The sequence below is a fragment of the Hyalella azteca genome, unplaced genomic scaffold, assembly GCF_000764305.2.
Source record: "Hyalella azteca isolate HAZT.00-mixed unplaced genomic scaffold, Hazt_2.0.2 contig11024, whole genome shotgun sequence".
NCBI classification, from domain to species: domain Eukaryota; kingdom Metazoa; phylum Arthropoda; class Malacostraca; order Amphipoda; family Hyalellidae; genus Hyalella; species Hyalella azteca.
This window is the reverse complement of record NW_025941036.1, coordinates 12696-35191: the sequence shown is the minus strand read 5'-3', so window position 1 is coordinate 35191 and position 22496 is coordinate 12696. Positions and strand designations below refer to the sequence as shown.

General features: G+C 38.7%; 2 protein-coding genes across 2 annotated transcripts; both read right to left on the bottom strand.

Moving 5' to 3' along the window:
• Positions 1-203: 203 nt before the first annotated feature.
• On the bottom strand, positions 204-5943 carry LOC108678117 (endonuclease III-like protein 1). Its single transcript, XM_018166463.2, has 6 exons — positions 4937-5943; positions 4217-4273; positions 3783-3896; positions 2771-2930; positions 1656-1810; positions 204-784 (listed from the first exon to the last, which is right to left on the bottom strand). Exons 1-6 carry the CDS (start codon positions 5747-5749, stop codon positions 647-649), a joined length of 1437 nt encoding a protein of 478 aa, XP_018021952.1. The 5' UTR covers positions 5750-5943; the 3' UTR covers positions 204-646.
• Positions 5944-7069: 1126 nt separating this feature from the next.
• LOC108678125 lies at positions 7070-20652 on the bottom strand. The gene is made up of 11 exons (XM_018166472.2): positions 20239-20652; positions 19864-20103; positions 19034-19129; positions 18205-18351; positions 17697-17792; positions 16224-16622; positions 15445-15608; positions 14528-14718; positions 13723-13934; positions 13107-13318; positions 7070-12345 (listed from the first exon to the last, which is right to left on the bottom strand). The coding sequence occupies exons 1-11, from the start codon at positions 20545-20547 to the stop codon at positions 12060-12062; spliced, it is 2352 nt and encodes a 783-aa protein (XP_018021961.1). The 5' UTR covers positions 20548-20652; the 3' UTR covers positions 7070-12059.
• Between the last annotated feature and the right edge of the window lie 1844 nt (positions 20653-22496).

The following is a 22496-nucleotide window of genomic DNA, read 5'->3' as shown; positions in this document are numbered from 1 at the left end:
GGCGTACTGAACCATAGCAGATAATATTATCCACGTTATTTATGGAGAATAAAAATGCACTTAAATATGAAATGGCGTACATTTTTATTAAAAAATGAGATATGGAAATATAAGAGGCATCCAAGTAAACAACTGGTGAAACGATTAATTAATAACGATTCCCGTTCAGCAAAAAAAAAAAAAAAAAAAATGAGAACTGAAATAAATTGCATAGAAAACTTCATTAACTTCAGTCTGCAAAAAAATCATTTGAGTCTCGAAATTGAAGCAACATGTCTCCGATATCGAAAACAAATTAGCGTAAGAATTTTTGGTGACTCAGTAAAATTAACTAACTGTGATGCCCAAATTAAAGCTGGTAAAGGAACAAATAATCCGTGTCTTGACAATTCGAGAAGATATTTGTATATTTATTAATCAAACCAGTTAATTTATGAAATATTACATCTTAGTATGTTTAATTTATTCCTTCACAATTAGATAATTGGTCTCGTAGTTCAGTCGTTAAGGTGCGGTGATTTTCATCAGAACCAAAACTCAGATTTCCGGAGGTATAGAAGAAAACGAAAAAACGATGGCTACAAAAGAGTGATGAAATATTCCATCAGAGCTACGATCACGACCAATCGTTGATGCGTCACGAGTATTATTGTTCACTTTTTTTAGCATTGACATCGCCATGTTTGGGTGATTTTTGAGACGTAGACTGGCTGGACCTCCGGCCGTACGGGCACAAGTCTTTATTGAGGCATCCGTTGCACTTCGGGTGAATGGGCAGACAGATCTGCGGACACAAAAATATTCGGGCATGTCATATAATAATATACATAATTATAAATGATTCAACATTTATTAGGCCGTAGGCCTGTCGCCGATTCTTAACATCGCAGAACATTCACAGCTTGTTGCGGTCTCGAACACGCAAGTCGCTGCTCGAATTCGGCTGTGGTTAACTGCCCGGCCTCTTCGCCGATTCTGACCAGAAACTGGCGCACAGAGCTGGAATCGACCCGCACCTCTCCTCTTCAATCTTGATACTCCGAACTTTAAACACCTAGCTACTCTGCCCTTCTATCAACATAAGAATGTAAAATTTAAAAAAAATTAATTTAGAATTTATCGTTCACAGCAACACGACCAATCCCGTTTGCTTGTTAGCAGTAGGAACTTTTATCTTTGTAAAGCCTGATAATTTGTCAGATTTTCAAAATGTGCAAAAAAGAAGTTAAGAAGTAGGCTACTGGCTGAAAACCACCGAAGAATTACTAAATCTTTGATTTTTTCGCAGTCACTTCTTTTCATTGAATTCGCAGTAGACCAAATAAACCACTCATTCAGTGTCATAAACGTTTAAAAAGTAAAATAATTCATGCGTAAAATATTGAATCGTTGACATTGAGAACACCCACTTAAGAAGCACAAAGTTGAATTCCACACTGCCTGCCTATTGGACCACACGAACTACTTGTTAGTTTCTCTTTCGCTTAGTGTTTTATTGTTCAATTTGTCGATAAACCTACAAATAAGCGAGATAATAATCTAAAATATTAGCCACAGAAGCAATAATTCACAGTCAATTAACATGTGCACCTTTTATAATGCTATTCTGACCTGAGCGAAAAAATAATCAAGAGTATTATATTCAAATTACAAACCTGCTGCCCGAAGCCTACGAGTAAAAGGTTGACTTCACTCCATAGTTCGCGAGGCAGCCAGTCTTCTAGAGCCTTCCTAGTGCCTTCAGGGGTCTTGGTGCCCTCACCAGTCCACCCGAGTCTGTTGCTGATGCGGTGGACGTGAGTGTCCACCCCTGAGGCCACACTCAAACTTTCTTACAAGATTCTTATCAATAAGCCGATACACATTTAGATTTAAAAGATTAACCGACTTATAGAAAACATTGAATATAGATTAACGATTAAAATAAGTAATAATTATAGCGAGAATTTTTGATCATTTATGGTGTGTGCCCATAAGTTTGTTAGAAAATTAAAAATATCTGTATTGAGGTAACTGCGCCAGGTGTACACAAGTCGCCTGCACGAAACGTGACGCGTTGAGAAGAAAAAGAAGAAAAAGTAAATGAGTGACAGTTCCTCTCAAAGATTTCATTCCGCAGTATAAAGAAACTAGCCAACGGAGTTGAATTTGAAACGCAACAATTAATGGCCCCTGTCAAAAAGCGAAAGTTCTCTAAGAGGCCGGTGCTATCTATCAGCTATCCATTTTCAAACTGCCGGTTTTGTTTAAACTTTGAGATCGTTTGCGGAGGGAGTTTCTGGCTCTAAATCTTGGTGTTGTGTCCTATTCACGTCTATTATGTACTTGTCCAAGAAAATTTCATTATGCAATGTTTCTTTTAACTTGAAAATGAATGTTGCTACATTCGAAACGTCGTTAATATATTATTATTACTTACCAAACCTGCCTTTTGATCTACTAACATCATCTCAGGAATTGTTCGACTCCTTGAAAATTGCAATGCATTTTTTGGTCATAAATTCTACGCATATAAACAAGAAAATTCTGCCATCTAATACTAATTTCTGCATAAATAACATACACATTATATGCATACAAAAACATACTAATAATTGATTAACGTTTAGCGCACAAATGCATTCATCGTATACCATATAAACTATTCTATTCATGGCCTCTGTTTGACCCGTAAAATAAGCACAAATGCATTCATGGTATACCACATAAACTGTTTTATTCATCGACTCTATTAGACCCGTAAAATAACAGAACCCCGAGCGGTACTCACCGATGCCGGTAACCTTCCCCCACGCGATCTCCATGCAGAGGTGTGCCATCTTGGGGCCGACCCCTGGTAAGGCACAGAGTCCCTCGATCGTGTCGGGGATGTCAGAGTTGTATTTGCTGGCGAGTATCTTGCACGTCTCCTGCAAGTACACTACTTTCTTCTGCAGTATGACCAAAAATAAGACAACATTAATTTACATATATTGATGTTAAGTCTCACTCACACTTGCATAATATCGAGAAAAAAGTGTCAAAAAAAAAAAAAGAATACTTATAAGGAAAGTACAACACACCAATGTTAATAATGAGCTATAAACGTAAAACCAAATTTCTGATTACAAGCCTAAATAGCTTGTTATCAGCGTGAATGGCGTGATCGTTATCTTTGTATTGAATAACCTCGGTCAGCTTGTTGTTACCCGATATCAAATGCTCATGTAAGCTCTCACGACTCTTAATGAAGAAAATACTGATTCATCAAGCGTGTTCCGTTCATTTATTAAAAACCCATCCGTATTCGGAGCCAGTGAATCACACAAAATAATTAATAGAAAGCAATATTCATCACAGAAAAGTAGTGTATTTTAACGAGTTTCTGCTCTAATATTGAGTCACTTCATTAGCACATAATTCCTACAATAGTGCGCACTTCTCGCGTGATATTAATAATAAGGCGATTTAGATATATCTTGATGCTTGAAAGTATAATAAATTCCCATCAAATAAACACCTATCACCTGTTAGAAATTGGGTGTTAAGCCTAAAAGCATAAGGGATTATAAATATGAATTAGATTTTGAGGTAAATTCCTCCTAACGAAAGTGTAGAAAACCAAGAAAATTGAATTTTTATATTAGGTGAAAGTATCATAATATTTCTAACATAGGTCTAACTGGTGCTTTCAGAATTCAAATTTGAATATAATAATACGATTAGAACGTCGCCTAAACCAAGAAAAGCCTAGGTAAAAAGTATTAGAAGATATTTCCGTATAAGTTTCTATATGTTCGAACCTTCCAAAAGCCGACAGGTCGTATGAGAAGACCGAGCTCGTCAGGCCGTAGCTCGAGAATCTGCGACACGGTCAAGCCGCGCTGCCGCAGTCGTTGCATGGCTGCGTACGTCACCTACAAAAGCGACATGCAACTAAGGGATGAATGCTGACCTCATTTTCTGGTGAAATTTTACTGATAAATCATGATTTAGGAGACGTTATCTCTGTGAGAAAACTTGAACACCGAGACCACCAACACAGCTCCTGTTTAATCTAACGTTCAGCCAGAAAATTATAGTATTTATCTCGATGAAAGATCTCCGTTAGCACGATGCCCTCCTAAGCCTTGAAAATTTGTCTTGGCTTGCGGAGAATCTACATTTGGGTTAAATTATCAAATGTCAAATTCAAAATCCTCAATGTAATGTTAATCACTATATATGAGTTGCTTACTTCATCTTTTGTTTGGCTGCTGAGCATGAGTGACACGAGTACGTGAAACCGCCGCACCTGGGAAAAATAGTCATTCAGTGTATATTTTTACTACGCTAACTTTGCGATAAAACTGCCTCATTACCGTTGCTTGGAATGAGGAAGTATAAATACTAATTACCCAAAGGACGAAACTTGAAATGACTGGAAAGGAGCAGCCGCCAACTAAAGATAAGCACATAATTCCTTTTCCTATATCAATAAATATTAATTACAAAGCAAGATCATCAAATTTAACAATGCTACATTGGTGGAGCGATGATGTCAAAGTTATAACATAACATAACATAACATAGTGATGTCGGCTCTGAAGTGTAGGCCTGATGTGGCCTGTCTGAACAGCTGATACAAATGAGATCTTCACATCGTCCACAGGTAACTGTCTGGACTTCGCTCAGAGAGATCTCTTTGCAGTACTTGCAAACTTCCATCTCTAGCTGGGCTGATTTGGTTTTATTTTTTATTCTAGAGGCCGTAGATGGCTTTTCTCTAGAGGCGGTTGAGGGCCGTGACCGTGGGTGTTAGGTTCATGAAGCAGCTACGATATCTAAGTCTAATTCATGTTTGAGGCTCCGGAAGAAATTAATTCAGAAATAATTAATTCGACATAATAATAAATACAATACTCATTATTTAATCCTCCTTGTGACCACACTGAAATGTGCCATGACATGCAGTCACCTCAGGACTGGTGAGCTTGTCCCCGCACTGGTCTGATCCCATGGTGTCCACAGGTGCGTCTCGGGCAGCACGCATTGTTCTGATGTTGGAGAGCACAGACTGCCAGTACACAGGAGGTGACACCTTCGGTGGAGGAACCTTGCGAGGGGATTTGGATGGACCTCGGGCATTGGACGATGTTGGAGAACGAGTCGAGGATTTAGTGAAAGTGCGTGAGGATTTGTTCGAAAGCGAATCGGAGGGAGCATTGACATTATGTGACGTCAGCGAAGAGCTTGACGAAGAATTTTGTCCAATTATATTCGAAGATGAACCCAACAATGATGAACATGGGTAATCTAAACTCGATAAGATGCTCAATGGAGCAGTGGCGTTCCCATCCGGTTGGGTTAACGATTCCTGTAATGCACCAACAGAATTTTCAATACTAGGAATAGGCTCCTTGTCGTCATTCTTTCTTGAGCGAAGTGAGACAACAGCATAGGGCTTGCTTTTGGAAAGAGATTTTTTACCCTTGGTCATCACGAAGCTTGAGTCTGCTTGACAAGCATTTTCGGCGCCTTTTACACCACAGACTTTGTTTCTTTCGGCACTTGTTGAACACAATTCACGCGATACATCCACACTAAGATTATCAGTCGTTTTCCCATCTTGAGATACTAGCAGTCCCGAGTCACTTGAGAAATAAGGACTGGAGTACGTGCTTATTCCACCTCCTGCAGTTGGTGTAGGTTTTCTAGAGCCACGCGACGTCCTGGCAGATGCCTGCCGTAGTGTGCTGGGTAGCTTAGCGACACCGCTGCGCGTGTTCATTTTTTCCTTCAAAATAGAGGCTGAATTACACAAAACGCGTTGTTTACGTTCTCCGAAAGATTCAGTGTTATTTCTCTGTACTTAATTGTGATATTCTCTGCAGTTTCATTGCATTTTTCAGAAACCAAATCATTACGCTTTCCGAGGGGCTTCGATTAGTTCATTTTCCCAACTATAATGCGATTCATTGATTCAATTTTAAAACGCTTGTTATGCGATGCTAACACCATTCAGAAACATATAGTTAGCTCGAAAAATTGTATGCTATGTATAATAGCCTACCAGAAGTTCGCAGCAATGCAAACAATGACATCTGTTCGGCTTTTGAATTAGTGCCAATCTTACTCCATTCAACAACCACGACGACCAAGTACGACAGAGGCTCAAACTGTGGGAAGCGAACCCTTAGGAGGTACGCCAGTGCCTTACAGATGGTACGCAAAAATTTTAAGGATTTTGTTAGTTAATTAGTTATTATTACTTCAAAACATATCTACTGCATAAAAGAAGATAATCTGGCAACGATACTCAACTGCTGCCCATCGCAATCAACCTTTAACGCTTTCGACGTACCGTTTTTACTGGAATGCTGATGTAATATGACAGTAAAACGTCAATCTCACGGAGCATGAAGCCAAGGAGACAAGGAAAGCAATGGCCTTTCCTCTTCTTTGAGGGATTGAGGAGCTGCAATCCCACTCCTTCCCCAGCGAGAAGAGGCCTTAGTCAGCGCCTGCCACAGACTCGTCGTTGTTAAAGGCAACGGTCAATTCCATTATTTTAATCGCAGCTATTAAAGAATAGAAAATTAGGACGTCAAGCCCGCGTGTTCATCTAGATTTTTCCTTTTCAATTTCGACGTTTGGATCAACGTTTTAGCGAGTAAAGTCCCGGAATCGAACTCGCCTCCACCTAAAAGTTAACGCTAGGGTGCTAGACCAATGCCCAGTAAGTCTGAAATCTTCGACAATACAAGAACATATGAAGTCGTAGACTAATATTGTACAAGAAAAACACTGAACACAACATTTTCGTATGAAAGTTTACGCGCTACATTCCATTCGCACCTTGGATTTTCGACGTTCGAGGTCGTTCACGGGAAACCCGCAAATAAAGTTCGTCAACAATTTGCATTGAACAGTTGGGTAGAAATACTGGCCCGGAGTACAAATACTAGATGTGGATGTACATAAGCGAAACCGCTTGAAACGCTGCCTAAACAATTTATGTAAAAAAAAAATATTTATCTCCGAATACGTACAGTAGCATCTGGTTGTAAACTACCTTTCGTTCGTAATTTAAGGGGAAATAAAACGCAGAGAAGCGCGTGCTATACTTATGCTGCGAGGGCGAGTGGTAGTCGTGCCAGATGTACCACCCTAGCTTAGAACTACGCTAGGTATACATGAGAACAAGTCTGATCTTACCGAGCAAGTTTTAAAGGCCTTCAAGATGAAACAAGTAATAACGAAGGATAAAATAAAATGAGAGAATGTGTTGATTAAGTAAATTGCGTCGCAACTAGCAAACGTAGCCAAGAATAACTAACAGTAACATAAAGACCATGAAGATCATCCCACAGCGCGGTTAAGTCGAAGACTGCGCAGCCTCTCCAGCGAAGAGTGGTGCATTTTAGCGAGTCATTTTTACAAATATCAATAATAAATTTTGATGATGCCTTCATGCATCTAAGAACTTAATCGAAACTTTACTTGTCACATAAACCCAATCTGTGCATAAAACTGATAGGAAATTAGCAAGTCCTACACAACTTTACACCCGTTGTGATTTTGGCGACATTGATGAGGTGCGAAGGAAAAAAAAAGAGGCCACTTTGCGTGAGTAGACCTCGTGGAGATTATAACTTTCTTGTCACATCGGTAAGCTCATTGGTCTAGCATCGCTGGTAGATCTAAATGTTTTCTAGCATAAGTTGTTATTGGTGTTCACTTCAGTAACTGAGAAGGCATGATTTATTTTCGTTATCGTATGAATTGAAAATATCGATCACGAAATAGCTGAATCACGTAAATCATTGGGAAGGCAAATCGCTTACAATTCAAAGACTTCACGCTATGGTTACCATGTGAGGACGATCCAAGTAAACCTAACGACCTAATGCAATGGTAGAGGCCTTATCGGTATATAATATAGCATCATATTTTGAACCACAAAATATACATAAAAAGAAAACTCTTGCAACATCACCTCTAAGTCAAAAAGATACACCAAAAAATATGCCGTATCTAAAAAACTGTGTAGAATAATAAAACAGAAATTGCAAGCGGATATCTGGGTTGTGTCGGAATAATAGAAGATTAATTATTCAAGACAGAATGGTGCACTAGCCACATTATATTTTTGCTGGTTTCACACAAGCAAAGTTCAGAGGATCTTTAGCAGCGGACGAGAAGTGTAGCATTTAAGAAGAGTAAGCATAAGTAGAGTCCTGAGACATGTCAGGACCAGCTACACTTCAAGTTAACGGACCATTTTAGTTTATATCAGCAAACAAGTTTCTTCTCGACGCACTCTCAAGAAAGATTCATATTATTGAAGTTTCACACAGACTTTGGAATTTTAATCGAACGAATAAGTGAGTAAATGCGTGAGCCGGGAGGTCACAATGATGGTTAAATTAGCCTCTATTAGCTCTATAAAACAACGTAAAAGGTGAATAAAAGTTCTTCATAACTCCACTGAACACAAATCAAACGTTTTGTCATAAAATGCTTTATGAGAATGCGAACTGAATAAATCATTTTTGGTCAAGGGTCAACCAAAAAAATGGTCAATTATTTGGTCAACGGTCGGTATAGCGTCCTAGGACACCCGCCGTGGTCGGTGGACACTCTGTCCGTCAGTGCTTAGGGCACTGAACAAAATCATGAGCTACATAGCAACCAATACAAGAGCTTAATACGAATAAATACACACGAAGGATATGATTCAAATAGAGGAACAATATTCCAGAGAAAAACGTACGATTTTCTCTCGGGGTCAACTACAAACGACACGAATAAATAAGAGGAAGGCTAACCACCTAGTCCATAGCAAATTTTATACATAGTTTCTATTTCTAGGTTGGGTAATCACTCGTATCACTTGCGTATCAAGTAATACATTCGGTCAATAAGATAATCACAGACCACGTAACAAAGCGAATAAAATAATCTTGCACTAAATCACAGAGCCGAATTGTAGCGATGTGCTTCCAATCATAAAGCTAAGCTTCGATTTAGGATACATTGAAAAAATAAAGCAATTGTACAGCGTTGTGTAGTTCAGGAGCTTAGCCCTCCACAGCCCGACTAATCCAAAGCTCAGAAGAGAATTGTACCGAAACAAATGGATAAATTAGACTTATTTGGACAGTGAAGAGCTAACTGCTCGAGTGCCGCACGAGACTACTTAATTTACGATCAAACTCTCGAACGAGTTGTAGGCTTTTTCGTCAATTATTTTGACTTCATCATGGGGTCTAAAACGACCTCGTGGGCCCGACAATAGCAGATTACGACAACGAAGATAGAGTTAATTCGGTGATGCTGATCATCGAGCAGGCAGCTCAATTCTTCACGCGGATGTTGACAAGCAATGCTACAGAGACTTTAAGCAAGTAGCATCAATTACAAGAACATTTTCGACATATGCATGGTTCTGGAGACCAGCAACATTGCAATACAATCAAACTTGAATGGCAGTCAAAGAGTAGAACTCGAGATGGAATGGTAACTGCTCCATTTACAGAGAAAAATAACAGGGTATCAATGAAGAAAAAAAAAATACCGATAATGTTTAAAACATACCCACACACATACAGTGAGAAATGCCCGAAAGCTAATAGAGAAATTAGGGTGCAGTCTAAAGAGAACAAGTAACCCTAGAAAATATGTTAACGCATCACACAAAAATTGACATCATTATTACAGAGCGTAGATGAAAAATGCAATGCACGAATAGGTCAGAAGTTCAACTTATGATTCAAAGCCAGGGATCTCCAATGCAGTCGATTTGGCCTCAACGCGGTATGATCGCAAGACACAGATGGAGTCAAAAAGCACAAGGAATAAACAATAGGTCAGCATAGGCAGCACAACGCGATATAGGAGTGAGGACGCGATAATATGAATATAGTGAACACTGAGAAATACCTAGTAAGATTATACGCAAAATAGTGGCCAACTCTGTAGGACATTAAATAAGTCCGATAATGGAAACTTCAACTAAAGAATTACAAAAATCAAAATAATAACCATTACCAGCCACATAGCTAGAGATTTAGTAAATCCATGTCAAGGAATGGATAATAAATTGGAGAAGTTGTAGCTTGAAGCTCTCTGGAACAGGCAGTAATAAAAACATTCTACCATGAACACGAAAACTACCTATTATTACAGCTGTTACAATGCGTCATGCATGAAAACTTTTGGGAAAATGATAGAGCGAAGTCAACAGTCTGAAAATGAACGTTACGAAAAAGAAGTTGAATAATTCCGAAACATAAAAGACAGGAACCGAAAGGACTATTAGAAATTCGAGCTAAAGACATGAAGCAAAGAAAGCTGATACATGGGAAACACCAGAGGCTGAAAGCAACACATGGACGGATATGGAGCGCGCATTAGTGAGGATAGAAAGAATAATTATGACTTCAATGATAGACGTGACGTCATTTGCAAATAATCGTTTGTTGGTTTTTTGTTGTCTGAAGGTTTCCAATGCACGAAAATAACGGTATATAAAAGACGGATCAAAAAAACGTACATCATTCATAGTTAACATAACCGCCGCTTGGGAGAAAGGTCAAATAAACGTGCATCATTGAAGGGTTCAAAACAACGCTACATGGGAGATTGGTAAAAGGGGCGTACTACATTCAAAGACGCGAGGTCAACAAAAAGCAACTTCTTTTTCCCACAAAATAGACGTCTTCTAACGACGCGACAAAATAATATATGATAGAACTCCGATAATCACAGGTCTTTACACAAGGACTTAAATGACCTATGGAGCCAATATTCCAATGACTTGCAAATCAATAACTTAATCACCGTAAAATCAAAAGTCAGGCTTGAATCAAGCAAGCCGGCCAATAGTTACATATAACTAAGATTTTTTTATAAGTAGCGCCCACATCACACATTAAGTGGCGGCCAACTAAGAACTGTCATGATCAGACAACGAAATACCAAAAAACAATATAAAAGGTAAAATTTCACAAAACGAAAACAACTACGTACAGTTACACTAATTAATTGATAAGTTTAGATTTTGGCTTACTTTCGTTAAATTGGTAAATAGTACAACTAAGGAAGTAAAAAGAATCATACGTTAAAGAGTGAACATTGACTTTGCCCAGAAACATTTGCAGGTTCAGACATCAGTACTCGGCAGTGGTACAGATGAAGACGTAACGCAAGGATGCCATCCACAATCGTATTGGTGGCGAACACTTCGGCTACAGTACATTGGGCTAGTTAGGATGAGTGGGAGTACATGGCAATGAATAATGTATAGTCTCGTGTATCTTCTCAATGTGAGAATGTCAAAAATCTACCAAAAGCAATTACTTGTTCAACAATTTAATTAGATTTTTATTAGTCATAAGGATCACGTGCTCCGTTGATTCACCTCCTGACAGTTCGAAAATAACAGGGGCTTGTAACACTTCATTAATAACGGGCCGAACACTATGCATACCTTACCGTTATTAAATTAAGAACACTAAGTGCTAATAACCGACCCTTTTAGAATCACAGATTTTCCCAGTGGCTAACAAATTTCACCACCAATAAAAGATAGAGGGTACAGTTTGTGATTTGTATTTTTATTATTACTCGGAGAGGCTCCAGAGGAGTCACGTCATTAGAACTGATTAATGACGTGGGAACACGTCATTAGAACTGAAAGTTCAGAGGGCGTCTGTTCAGGTCATAGTGATAACTCGGCGTAATACCGAGCGATAACTCGGTAATACCGAGTGAAAACTCGCAATACCGAGTGATAACTCATAGTGATAACTCGGCAGCAGAATCCTTGCAAGTGTAACACTGATACTAAATTCTTAAAGTTCTGATTAACCTGACGTGTCTGCTTGAGAACTTGTCGGCCTTCATATCATTTGAGGTTTTAGTGCCATCACTGGCAAACGGCTACAGGATGACTTTCAGAGCTGGAATTTGCATTTTTATAGGTAAATGGCAGGTAAAAGATATTATTGAAATGCTACAGTGAGTGACAGACTCGACACAAATAAAATGCACTTGCAACTAAGTCCCACTTCTCAATTGGCTTGACAAGTTCGAGTTCAGGCGTGCACCACATTTGCGGAAATGTCGAGTGTAACCTGACCAGAAGACGCAGCTGCCACGGGTTGGCCTGAGAAAGCCAGCGACCCAGAGATAGTGGCGACGTAGTTATCACTGAGCTCACTGAGATCAGTGCACACTGAGGACATGGAGTGTGAAGGAGATGAAGACACGGCGCTGCTGCTCGCTGTCACAGCAGCGGGGCCGCTGAAGTGGCGATTCAAGATCTTGACAGCAGAATACCGCGCACGCTGGTACGCCGTGAACGTGTTGAAGCCCAGGAACCTACGCAGGGTGAGAAGTAGTAATGCAAATGAACATGAATAAAAAAGTTTAGGACTAAAAAATGTGAAGGGCTAACAGAACAATGTAGAACGAGAAACTTGGAGGGCCCATCTAATTAGTGGAGAATTAGGAACGATTGAGAACTAGGAAGTCTTTGATGACTTAATAAATTCATCGGGTCATTTTAAATCGAATTGAGGTAGAATGGATCAGATTCCAAAGTTAAATCAAATGATGCAATACAAAGCTAGAGGGTGATTATATGCTTTTCAGCGAAATAAGCCGACATTGGAGAGGAAGTGAGGAAATCTTAAATAGAAGTTAGAAGGAATCCTAAGAAATTATATCCCATGACAGATCATCATGTAGGTGGCATTTTCAGTTCATACGGCAGACATTTTTAGGGGTCTAACCTCTTCTACAATTTTTCTCGGGATGGCAATCCTAAATTCTCCAGCATAATTTGCAGTCTGAATCCTTTACTTTTTACGAAATAATGGCTTTGACACCAAAATCACAATATATTACCCCCGTCGATTTAAATGCAGCTTCAATTGTCACACATTATCTTCCTTAACATTTCTAAATAAGCTAATTTTAAAAACTCCAATAACTTTCATATATATAGGTCATTTCTATTCAACCAGAAAGAAATTCTCACCTACTTACTTTTCAAGTGAATAGTGAAGACAGTGGACAAAATATTCTTTATTTGGTCCTGAGATAGTTCATATTAGGGTTTATTTAGGACGCGTCAGTACCTGAGACACACGTAGATGATGATGAGCATGACGCCGGCAGTGAGGGAGCGGATGAGGCCGTCCTGGTAGACCTGCAGGAGGGTCCACGCCCCAGCGATGGTAGCGCACATGACAGTCACCAGCGACGCCGTGTGCAGCCAGTGGCGAGACGTGAAGCCTTGCCCGATCCACCAGTTCGGCGAGCGCTCCAGCTCGTACTCCGCCTGGCATACCTGATCAACCAGAGATGATTAAGTCACGCATTCTGGCAATTGATAGGTCAGCTTGTCCTCAGCAATAGGTGCCAGTTATGATTTAATATTAACAGCCCATCAGATTTCATTCTAACTTTGAGATACTCAAAGCTTTTCCTATAAGCCCCGCCCCACCTCTTGCTGTTCTGCACGCACTCCATAAGCCATACCTTGCAGGCAAGCTGATCTATGTTGTTGTTCTGCACGCACTCCATAAGCCTTACCTTGCAGGCAAGCTGATCTATGTTGTTGTTCTGCACGCACTCCATAAGCCTTACCTTGCAGGCAAGCTGCTCCATGTTGTTCTGCACGCACTCCACAAGCCTTACCTTGCAGGCAAGCTGATCTATGTTGTTGTTCTGCACGCACTCCATAAGCCGTACCTTGCAGGCAAGCTGCTCCATGTTGTTGTTCTGCACGCACTCCATAAGCCACTTGCGCAGGCAGTTATGGTGTACGGCGGCCACGTCGCCACGACACAAGCAAGGCTCTATCATGGGCCCCGTGACGGTGTTAGCGTCCGTGTCGTAGCAGATCCAGCACTCGCGCTTGCTGCTCTCCGTCACGCTGGTGTCGTCTTCTTCTTTGATGTCGCCTGAGTCATGGTTACTTTTAGAGTACATAATTAAGTAGTATTCTTAGGTAAAGAAGAAATACAAAGTTTTCTACATCATTCCTTTGTGTTGCCGTTTTTATTGCCCAAATGGAATGTTGTAGTTGGTTTTTATTCGAAATGATGTTGAAACACACGAACCTCCATTATAAATGTATTCTTAAACTAACGGAATTATTTGCATATCGGTTCAACATGTTTAGCATTTCATTTAGATACATAATGAACCCTGCGTAAGATTGATGTCAATAGAATTGCAATTTTTCATGGAAAAAATTACTAAGCTAAAGTTAACCTCCTTTCATAAAATGGAACAAAGATAATATTGAATTACTCTTAAACAAGGTTGGTTAAACTAAAAGAACTTTCACTTAATTGGATTATTGGCACTGGAATCACGTCATTTTTGGGTCAAATATGAGAATGAACGAGGTTCCATCTGATCTGTCCCATATATTCCATTGTGTTTTATTAATATCATAAAACTGAGCCTAAAATCTGCTTAGGGGTTATACGGAGTTACGAGGATACTTTTCGAAACCGAGATTTCTGCGGATAAATATGTCTCCACTCACCAGCGTCATGATGGTCAGTGACCTCAACACTCTTGTCAATATCGATCTTTTTGAGTATCTTGCTAGGATTGAGTATCCAGAGCTGTTCAGGGGCGATGCAGTTCCAGAGAACACACGGAAACCAGAGCGCCACGCCCAGCTCCACCACACGGAACAGAATGTCGTACGCGTTGCGGGACATGAGCGGCACCCTGTGGCACAGAGCATTGTTAAGAGTGGCTGAAATGTCGTACGCGTTACGGGATATGAGCGGCACCCTGTGGCACAGAGTATAGTTAAGAGTGGCTGAAATATTGTATACATTACGGGACATGAACGGCACCCTGTGGCACAGAGCATTGTTAAGAGTGGCTGAAATGTTGTATACATTACGGGACATGAACGGCACCCTGTGGCACAGAGTATAGTTAAGAGTGGCTGAAATGTTGTATGCATTACGGGACATGAACGGCACCCTGTGGCACAGAGCATTGTTAAGAGTGGCTGAAATGTTGTATGCATTACGGGACATGAACGGCACCCTGTGGCACAGAGCATTGTTAAGAGTGGCTGCAGTGTGTGGCTGTGGCCGAAACTAATTCAGGAGGTGGTGTATAAAGTAAAAAAAAAATTGTAGTATGTGGTCCATGTTGGGAAACACTATCAATAGCCCGTTGAGTAATATCCTCATTGCTATTACAATAAAAAATGTGCAGGAAAAGAAAACCATGCACCAGGATTCATGAAAATTTAAATTGGATCATAAACCCCTGCACACATTTGGGGCCACACATAAAACTGGAATGAAGAACAATTTGTTCAACTTTAAAATGATTTTTTCCAAGAACCATTTGATCAGCTCGTGGAAAGTTGAGTCATATTATAAAATCAGTTCACAATAACATCGCTGGAACAGTAAAATCTGCCAGACAAGTTACCTGTTCTTCCAGAAGCCGCCGAGCACGTCAGAGAAGAGGAAGCACACGGTGATCATCAGCATGCACGCCTGGAAGACGAGCCCGAACCTCGACTGGCTTAGCTGCGAGTAGTCGATACCTCGGCCCCTGCTATCTTCCTCTCCGGGGCTGCTGCTTACCCGCACCTGCACCCAGTATTGTACAGCTTAATACGCTCCTCACACGTAGTACGTATTAAGGAGCAGTAATATGGAACGAAATATTTTGCTAAAAGTTAGCAGCAGCATTTTTTGGTGAAGCTTTATATCTTTTTAAAAAATAATTACTGATAAGAATCAGATAAAGATATTAGAACATAGAAAATGATTTCATACACTTACTTCTATAAGACACGAAATGAACACACTTCAAGTAGACTTCCATCAATTTACAGTCCCACATAAGATCAAAATCATCATAGAAGCCACAGGATGAGTAGATGCGCCACATGGAGTTACTCCATTTTGAGGGGATATTTCAAACTTGACACAAGCTAACGCCAACACGAGACTAAAATTGTACTAGTTAAATTTTTACAAGTGATTAAGCAATTACAAGGGCTATGAGCGTGCATCATAACTTATCTTGGTTAAATGGTTTACTTAGTTTACTTATTATTCATTAATAATAAGAAAAGTATACCTACTAGAAATTTAAATATAAAGCGGCAAAGGGGAGGGGCTCTAGTACTAAATTCATGTTTCTTCCGACCAAGTTATCACAGCCAGCATGCAAGACAATTAATAACAAAGATCACTTACAGTTTTGTCAAGCAGTTGTTGACACACAGCTGCATGTTCATCAGAAGCGCTGGGTTCAGGTGCAGCAGCAATAGCGTTCTTTTGGAGCATCAATGATTTGCATGAGCAGGCGTGCTTGAGTAGCGGTTCAAGAGATTTCTCTTTCAGTGCAGCTTCATCGCTACTGGCATCAATGCAATCAGCTGACGTAACAGAACCTTTCTTTATTCCACAGGTCTTCTCGAAGCCTCCATTAGATGTATTTGGCTGCTTACTAAGTCCAGTGCAGGTAGTGGACTTAGCCTCGACGTCGGCGTCTGTGGTGACGGTGGTGGTGACCAGGACGGTATTCGCGGAGCTCGGCTGGCGTGAGTGAAGGGTCCCGACCACAAGCGAATCGTTCACAAAGCCACCACGAACCTACAGCGTAAAGCAACTCACGTCACACCACACGCAACAACCATGAATAATTGATGTCAATCACAATATAATGCAAAACAACAATGGACAGTTGAAGCGAATATAAATTGAGCGACCAGAAATAGGGACTTAATTCTGTTTTCTCAAAATTACAACTAGAATAGACGAGAATCTTATGTTTAGGGTATATATTGAACTTGGAACGAGGAAACTGGTTTGAAGGACTCGTCTCATTAAAGCTGCAGGCTTCACAACAGTAAGATTCAATAGGAAATATATAGCATATTAGAAAATTCGGGGACAATTTTTTTCAAGGTAAATATGACAATATGATATTAAGCGAGCCGTTTTAGAAAGGAGACAGCAGATAGAAAATTAATGATGCACAAATGGTTTTCTTCTAATGAATCTACAAAATCTGCTCGAATGTTCACTCTACAAACTTGGTGCATATAATTACCAGCAAATATAAATGCATGGCGTGAACTGAGAGAAACCTCATTGTGGAATAAGTATGAAAATATTTATGTTACGGTAAAATATCAAAGTACGCAAAGCAAAATTATTTCTTTTGCCAATCAAAAAACAGCTGAGGATGTTCACAGTGACTAACCCAAATTAAATTGAAGACAAATTTAATGCGTACTTTTATAGAAAGCATAAATCTTTAAAGAAATCAAATCTGAATGAATTTAATTTATGAAAAACAAAATTTATAAACCTGCTGCTATCTACAAATTAACTTTCCCGTGATGCCTTTCAGTAAAGATCAGCCTCTTGCTTGACGCAAGGAATTGCGTCATGGACATAGACAATCAAGAGATTGCATGGACATGATTTTCGCCATGATCATCAAGAGATTTCGCCATGAGATTGCATGGACATAGACAATCAATGTAATCACACACTGAGCAATAAAACATGTCATTTATTTGGTAGCATTATGATTTGTCAACACAAAAAGAATTACAAACATCTAGCGTAGAAAAATATCGCTAGTAAAAAGGATGAAAGTAACGTAAAAAGAAACAGATATTCAAGACATAGAATACAGGCAGGAATAATGAGGCTTGCCTTGAAGTAGACTTCCACGCCATAGATCAGGAAGAAGACCACCATGATGAACATGAGCACAGCGTAGCAGCCGTTGAAGACGTGCGCCAGGAAACTCTGCTCAAGGGATAAACAATTGTTAACGCATGACTAGCTTATGGCAGCAACCTGAAACTCAAGTACTTTAACAGAACTTGAAAAATTAGGAAAACTTAATAACGAGGTTAGCTCTTAAATGTTGGTTGAATTCATTATTGATTAGAAAATGAAAACAAATTTTCCATCTTAAGACTTCAACATTACTGAAACGGTGAAACTTGTTTTAAACAAAAGGATGAATTCAGCCTGCACGTTTGTTTTGAGCTATTAAATTAAACCCCTTTGCATTTCCACAAGGACATGTTTTCTCCTTACCTAAAATACCTCAATAATAATTTAATTTACATTTAACTCATGGTTCAAGTAATTCAAATGAATAGCCAACACATGCAAGAACCAGACCATCTTAGGAGCACAAATTAATTCCTACCCTCTCTTCTTCAGTAGGAGAGCCCCGCTGCAGCAACACTTCAGCAGCAAATAGGGAGTAGGTGATGACGTTGAAGATTAGAAATCCCAGGAAACTTTTGCCAAGGAACCGTGGGCGCTCACATCTCACATTTCTAAGATGAAATGCCTGAAACAAACCAGTGAAAATTATACCAGGTAATTGTGATCCATGACATGCTAATGTCTTCAAAAAGAGGAATTTTCAAAACATTCCATTTCACTTTGGGTAGAAAGCTCAATCATACTGAGTACAAGGAATTGAAGCCTTTGTCTACTGATAGTGACTACCTATCATTAAGAGGTGTTGCGATAGGTACCTACATACCTACATGGTTGAACTATACAAGGTTGACCCACGAGAATTTTTGTCTTTTAGTTCAGCTTTCTTGTTATGTCACTGAGATCGAGAAACGTAAACAATCCCGTCATTCCCATGACGGATTCTTTGACTGGTTTGATCGCATTTCGGTGAATGGTTAATGCCCGTGACGTCACTGAGATCAGTGGGCAAACAACAAACTACAAATGCAAAATGAGCTTCTCATGGGTCAACCTTATACTACTCGTTCAACCATGGGTACCTACGTACCTATACCTTAATGGCAATTGTGACATTTAATATTTCTCTAGGCAACAGTTTGAGATGAAGAAGGTAAAATGATTCATTGCTAAATAGTATAGACAAAACCATAAAGGAATTTGCCATCAATTGCTGATTTAATTAATCTCAAACATCCTAGAGAAGAAAAAACACAAGATTAGCAAAAATGTCAGACAAAATATAACCAAATTCAATTCAAAATGCATACCTCAGCCCAGAAGCAGACGATGAGTGATCCTCCACTCAGGATCATAGGGTAAAAGCTGCTCAGGAAACTTGATGCCAACATCAGCTCAGCATTGCTCTGAAAAGTTATAAAAGTTACATAGAAGATGTTTAACTGGCAACATAATGACATTTTCTATGCCAACATCAGCTCGGCATTGCTCTGAAAAGTTATAAAAGTTACATAGAAGATGTTTAACTGGCAACATAATGACATTTTCTATGCCAACATCAGCTCGGCATTGCTCTGAAAAGTTATAAAAGTTACATGTCTAACTGGCAACATAATGATATTTTCATGAAACTACAGATAAACCAGCATATAATCCATCAGATCAATTAGGATTAGGTAATTGAATAAAAAATGCAATGAATGTTGATGCCTTGCTCATTTCACGATTGAGAAGTTGACAGATTAGTGATAATGGATCTAAATTCCTCAAAAGTTTTATATTACAACCTTAAAGAACTTTCTCAACACTTTCTTTGATTTAAATATTATCTTTGTACACATTGAAAATGTGTAACAGGAAAGAGTTTCCAAAACTAAACAATACATAATTTCCTGTAGGTGTAAAAATGTGGTACAAACCAAAATTATTTAATTAGAATAAGAAACTATAGGTTAATTCTCATAACCCAACAAAAATCAATTATCCTAATCCTACACACACTAAGTATCAAAGCAATCAATATCTCATCATGGGCTCCAACAACAATCTGCTCTCCATATTTATTCAAAAAATAATAAATCATTCACAATAGTAAATAATTGCCATTTACATTTTTAAAAATGCCAAGTTAAACACTCACTGGGGATGAGAAGTAAGCGCCTCGCAGAGCTGCCGCCACAAAAGTGATGACATAGAGCATTTTCTGAGTGGTGATGCAGCAGGCTTTCCTTAGAGTGGGTGCTTTTAATCTTTTGTACTCCGCTCGTATGCACATTATTAGCTGACCCAAGGAAATTATGGCAATGCAGAAAAAGATGCAAGAAAAAGAGGCAAAGTAGGCAACATTTGGATCATTGCAGGTTTCTCCTTCATATTGAACCTGAAAAAATAATAAAACATAATTTTATCACATAGCTTAGTTTACAAAATAAATTCATTATCATCAGTGCTGCAATAGTGGCAAGTCAATATGTAACATATTCAGCATGATATATTCTATTTATTATAAACTTACTGAGCAAAAACATGTTCCATTCAGACATTCTCCTCGACCAGAACAGTCTGCTTGGCATGAGCCATTTTCAGATGCAGAGTAGACCATTTTGTTGTATAGTGACATTAAAGAGTTGACTATGACTTCAGTGAAGTGCACTGATGTGGGCACCAAAGCAGGTGGTGCTTCAGGGTCCTGTTCAAATACTGCTGAGTTGGTCCTAGTAGACACAAGGGAGACTCCAGGGCCAAATGGTGCCTCGGATGTTGTGTAAAGGGAGGTTGTAGCCTCACTTGGAAGTGATGGGATATTATCTTGTCCCACCATCATGAGATGCAGCACCCAAATGAGGGTGAGCAATTATACCTTTGACCTCCACCTCCAAATACAATAAAATACTTCAGTGGCTGGACTTTAAATCTTTTTTCAATTTAGGCTCAAAAACAGAATCTGAAACAAAATAAGGTTTTCAATGTTACTTCCATGTCAACAAGAATTACTATAAAAAATATAAAGCATATCCAAGAATTGATTAAAAACATGATCATTTTTAATCTCATCTCACTTTTATACTAAAGATTTTTCCTATAGTTGGGTAATTAACATGTGAAGATAATAATAATATTAAAGATGATAATAATAATAATATTCAGTCAAACCCTATGAACTTCAGTGCTGATGAACCCATTATAAAGAAGAAGAAGCTATTATCAATGATTCTTTTCTGTTCATTTATGTTAGATTATTTCTGGATACATTTGTGACCATCATATATTTATGTATACATGAATGCATATGGTACAAGGCTACAAGCTAATGCCAAATGGACACCCAAATAACTTATTTTGTGTTTCCTGCTACATATTCATATCTCCAACAATCACCAATTGTCTGTTTATTCCATAATAAAAAAAATTAGATCAAACTCACCACACATAAAAAGCATTAGGAAGAGCATTTAAAAATACCTATAACCTAAGTACGAGCCCATGACCTTTCAAATTGATGCATCTCCACAGTTTTCTCATGAAAGCAGTATCTTGCTGACATGTAATGTATATAATTGTAAAAGGGTGAAATTTTTAAACTAAATAGTCATATAATTATATTGAAACAAGATTTATTAAAAATGTTTTATCACAGTTACTATATTATATACACCTGACAAATAAATCCACTTTAATTTATCACCTGATAATATTTGTCTCATAGATCAACTTTAAAAAATGAATTGAACCACATGTCACATTTAGTTTATTAATGTTGTTGATAATCTAAAACTTACTTCCTGAAATATGCCTTTTAATCTACCAACCTCATCTGAAGAATTGTACAACTATCTGATAATTTAATACAACCAATTCCCTGGTCATTATTCACTCACATATAAGTCAGCAAATTCTGCCAACTAAAACTAATTACCATGTATAAATAAATTTATACAACTATATGTATAACCTGCATTTCCTGCTACCTGGACTGGTTCTAGCAATTGAAATGGTAAAACTGTACTTTCGTTTGACTTCTTTTCATTTTTCTCTTGCATCAACTTCTACTTCAAGAAAACCATTTTTTTAATAATTGGCATACACAAGTAACAAGTTTTCTAATGTTTTTAGGAAACTTCTGCCTGATATTCCAAATTAGGCATACAAGACACATTTTTAATTTAGCTTGCAGGTTTGAGAATTGAGTCTCATTTCCCATAAGTATAACTGTATAGGCTATATTACTGTTATACCAATTACTGTTGAGTGTGGAATGTTACTGTATACAAGTAGCAAAGAAGGTTTGGCAGAAGTAGAAGGCTCGGCAGTTTCCAAAAATTGCTTGTAAAATGATGGTTTCACACATTTGCAAAATTTGGAGGATAAAATAGGCTGTCGTTTCTTCTTACTCAGTAAATAAATTAAGAAGAGCCAAAGAGGTCATGGGATTATTATGGGAACAGCCAAAGGCAAAGGCAAAATTGGTCAGATTCATATCATATATAAGTATTGTAGTCTCACTCATGGGTCACCAGGGTGGTTTCTATCCAATTTTTCACTACATGGTGCTTGGTAGACAACTAGACAAATACCCTTAATTATCTTGAATTGAGTACGTATTCTTGAAACATTTTTTGGTTTTGTTGCTGGCAGCTTCAAGGTGTGGAAGAAGCAGCACAATGACCACTTGTTACACCTGGGGCTGGATTATCACAACTTCCTAATTTTTTGTACTTACGACAAAAAAGTTACCTTAAAATGGGGGTACTTTGACTCCCGGGGTAACTTTGA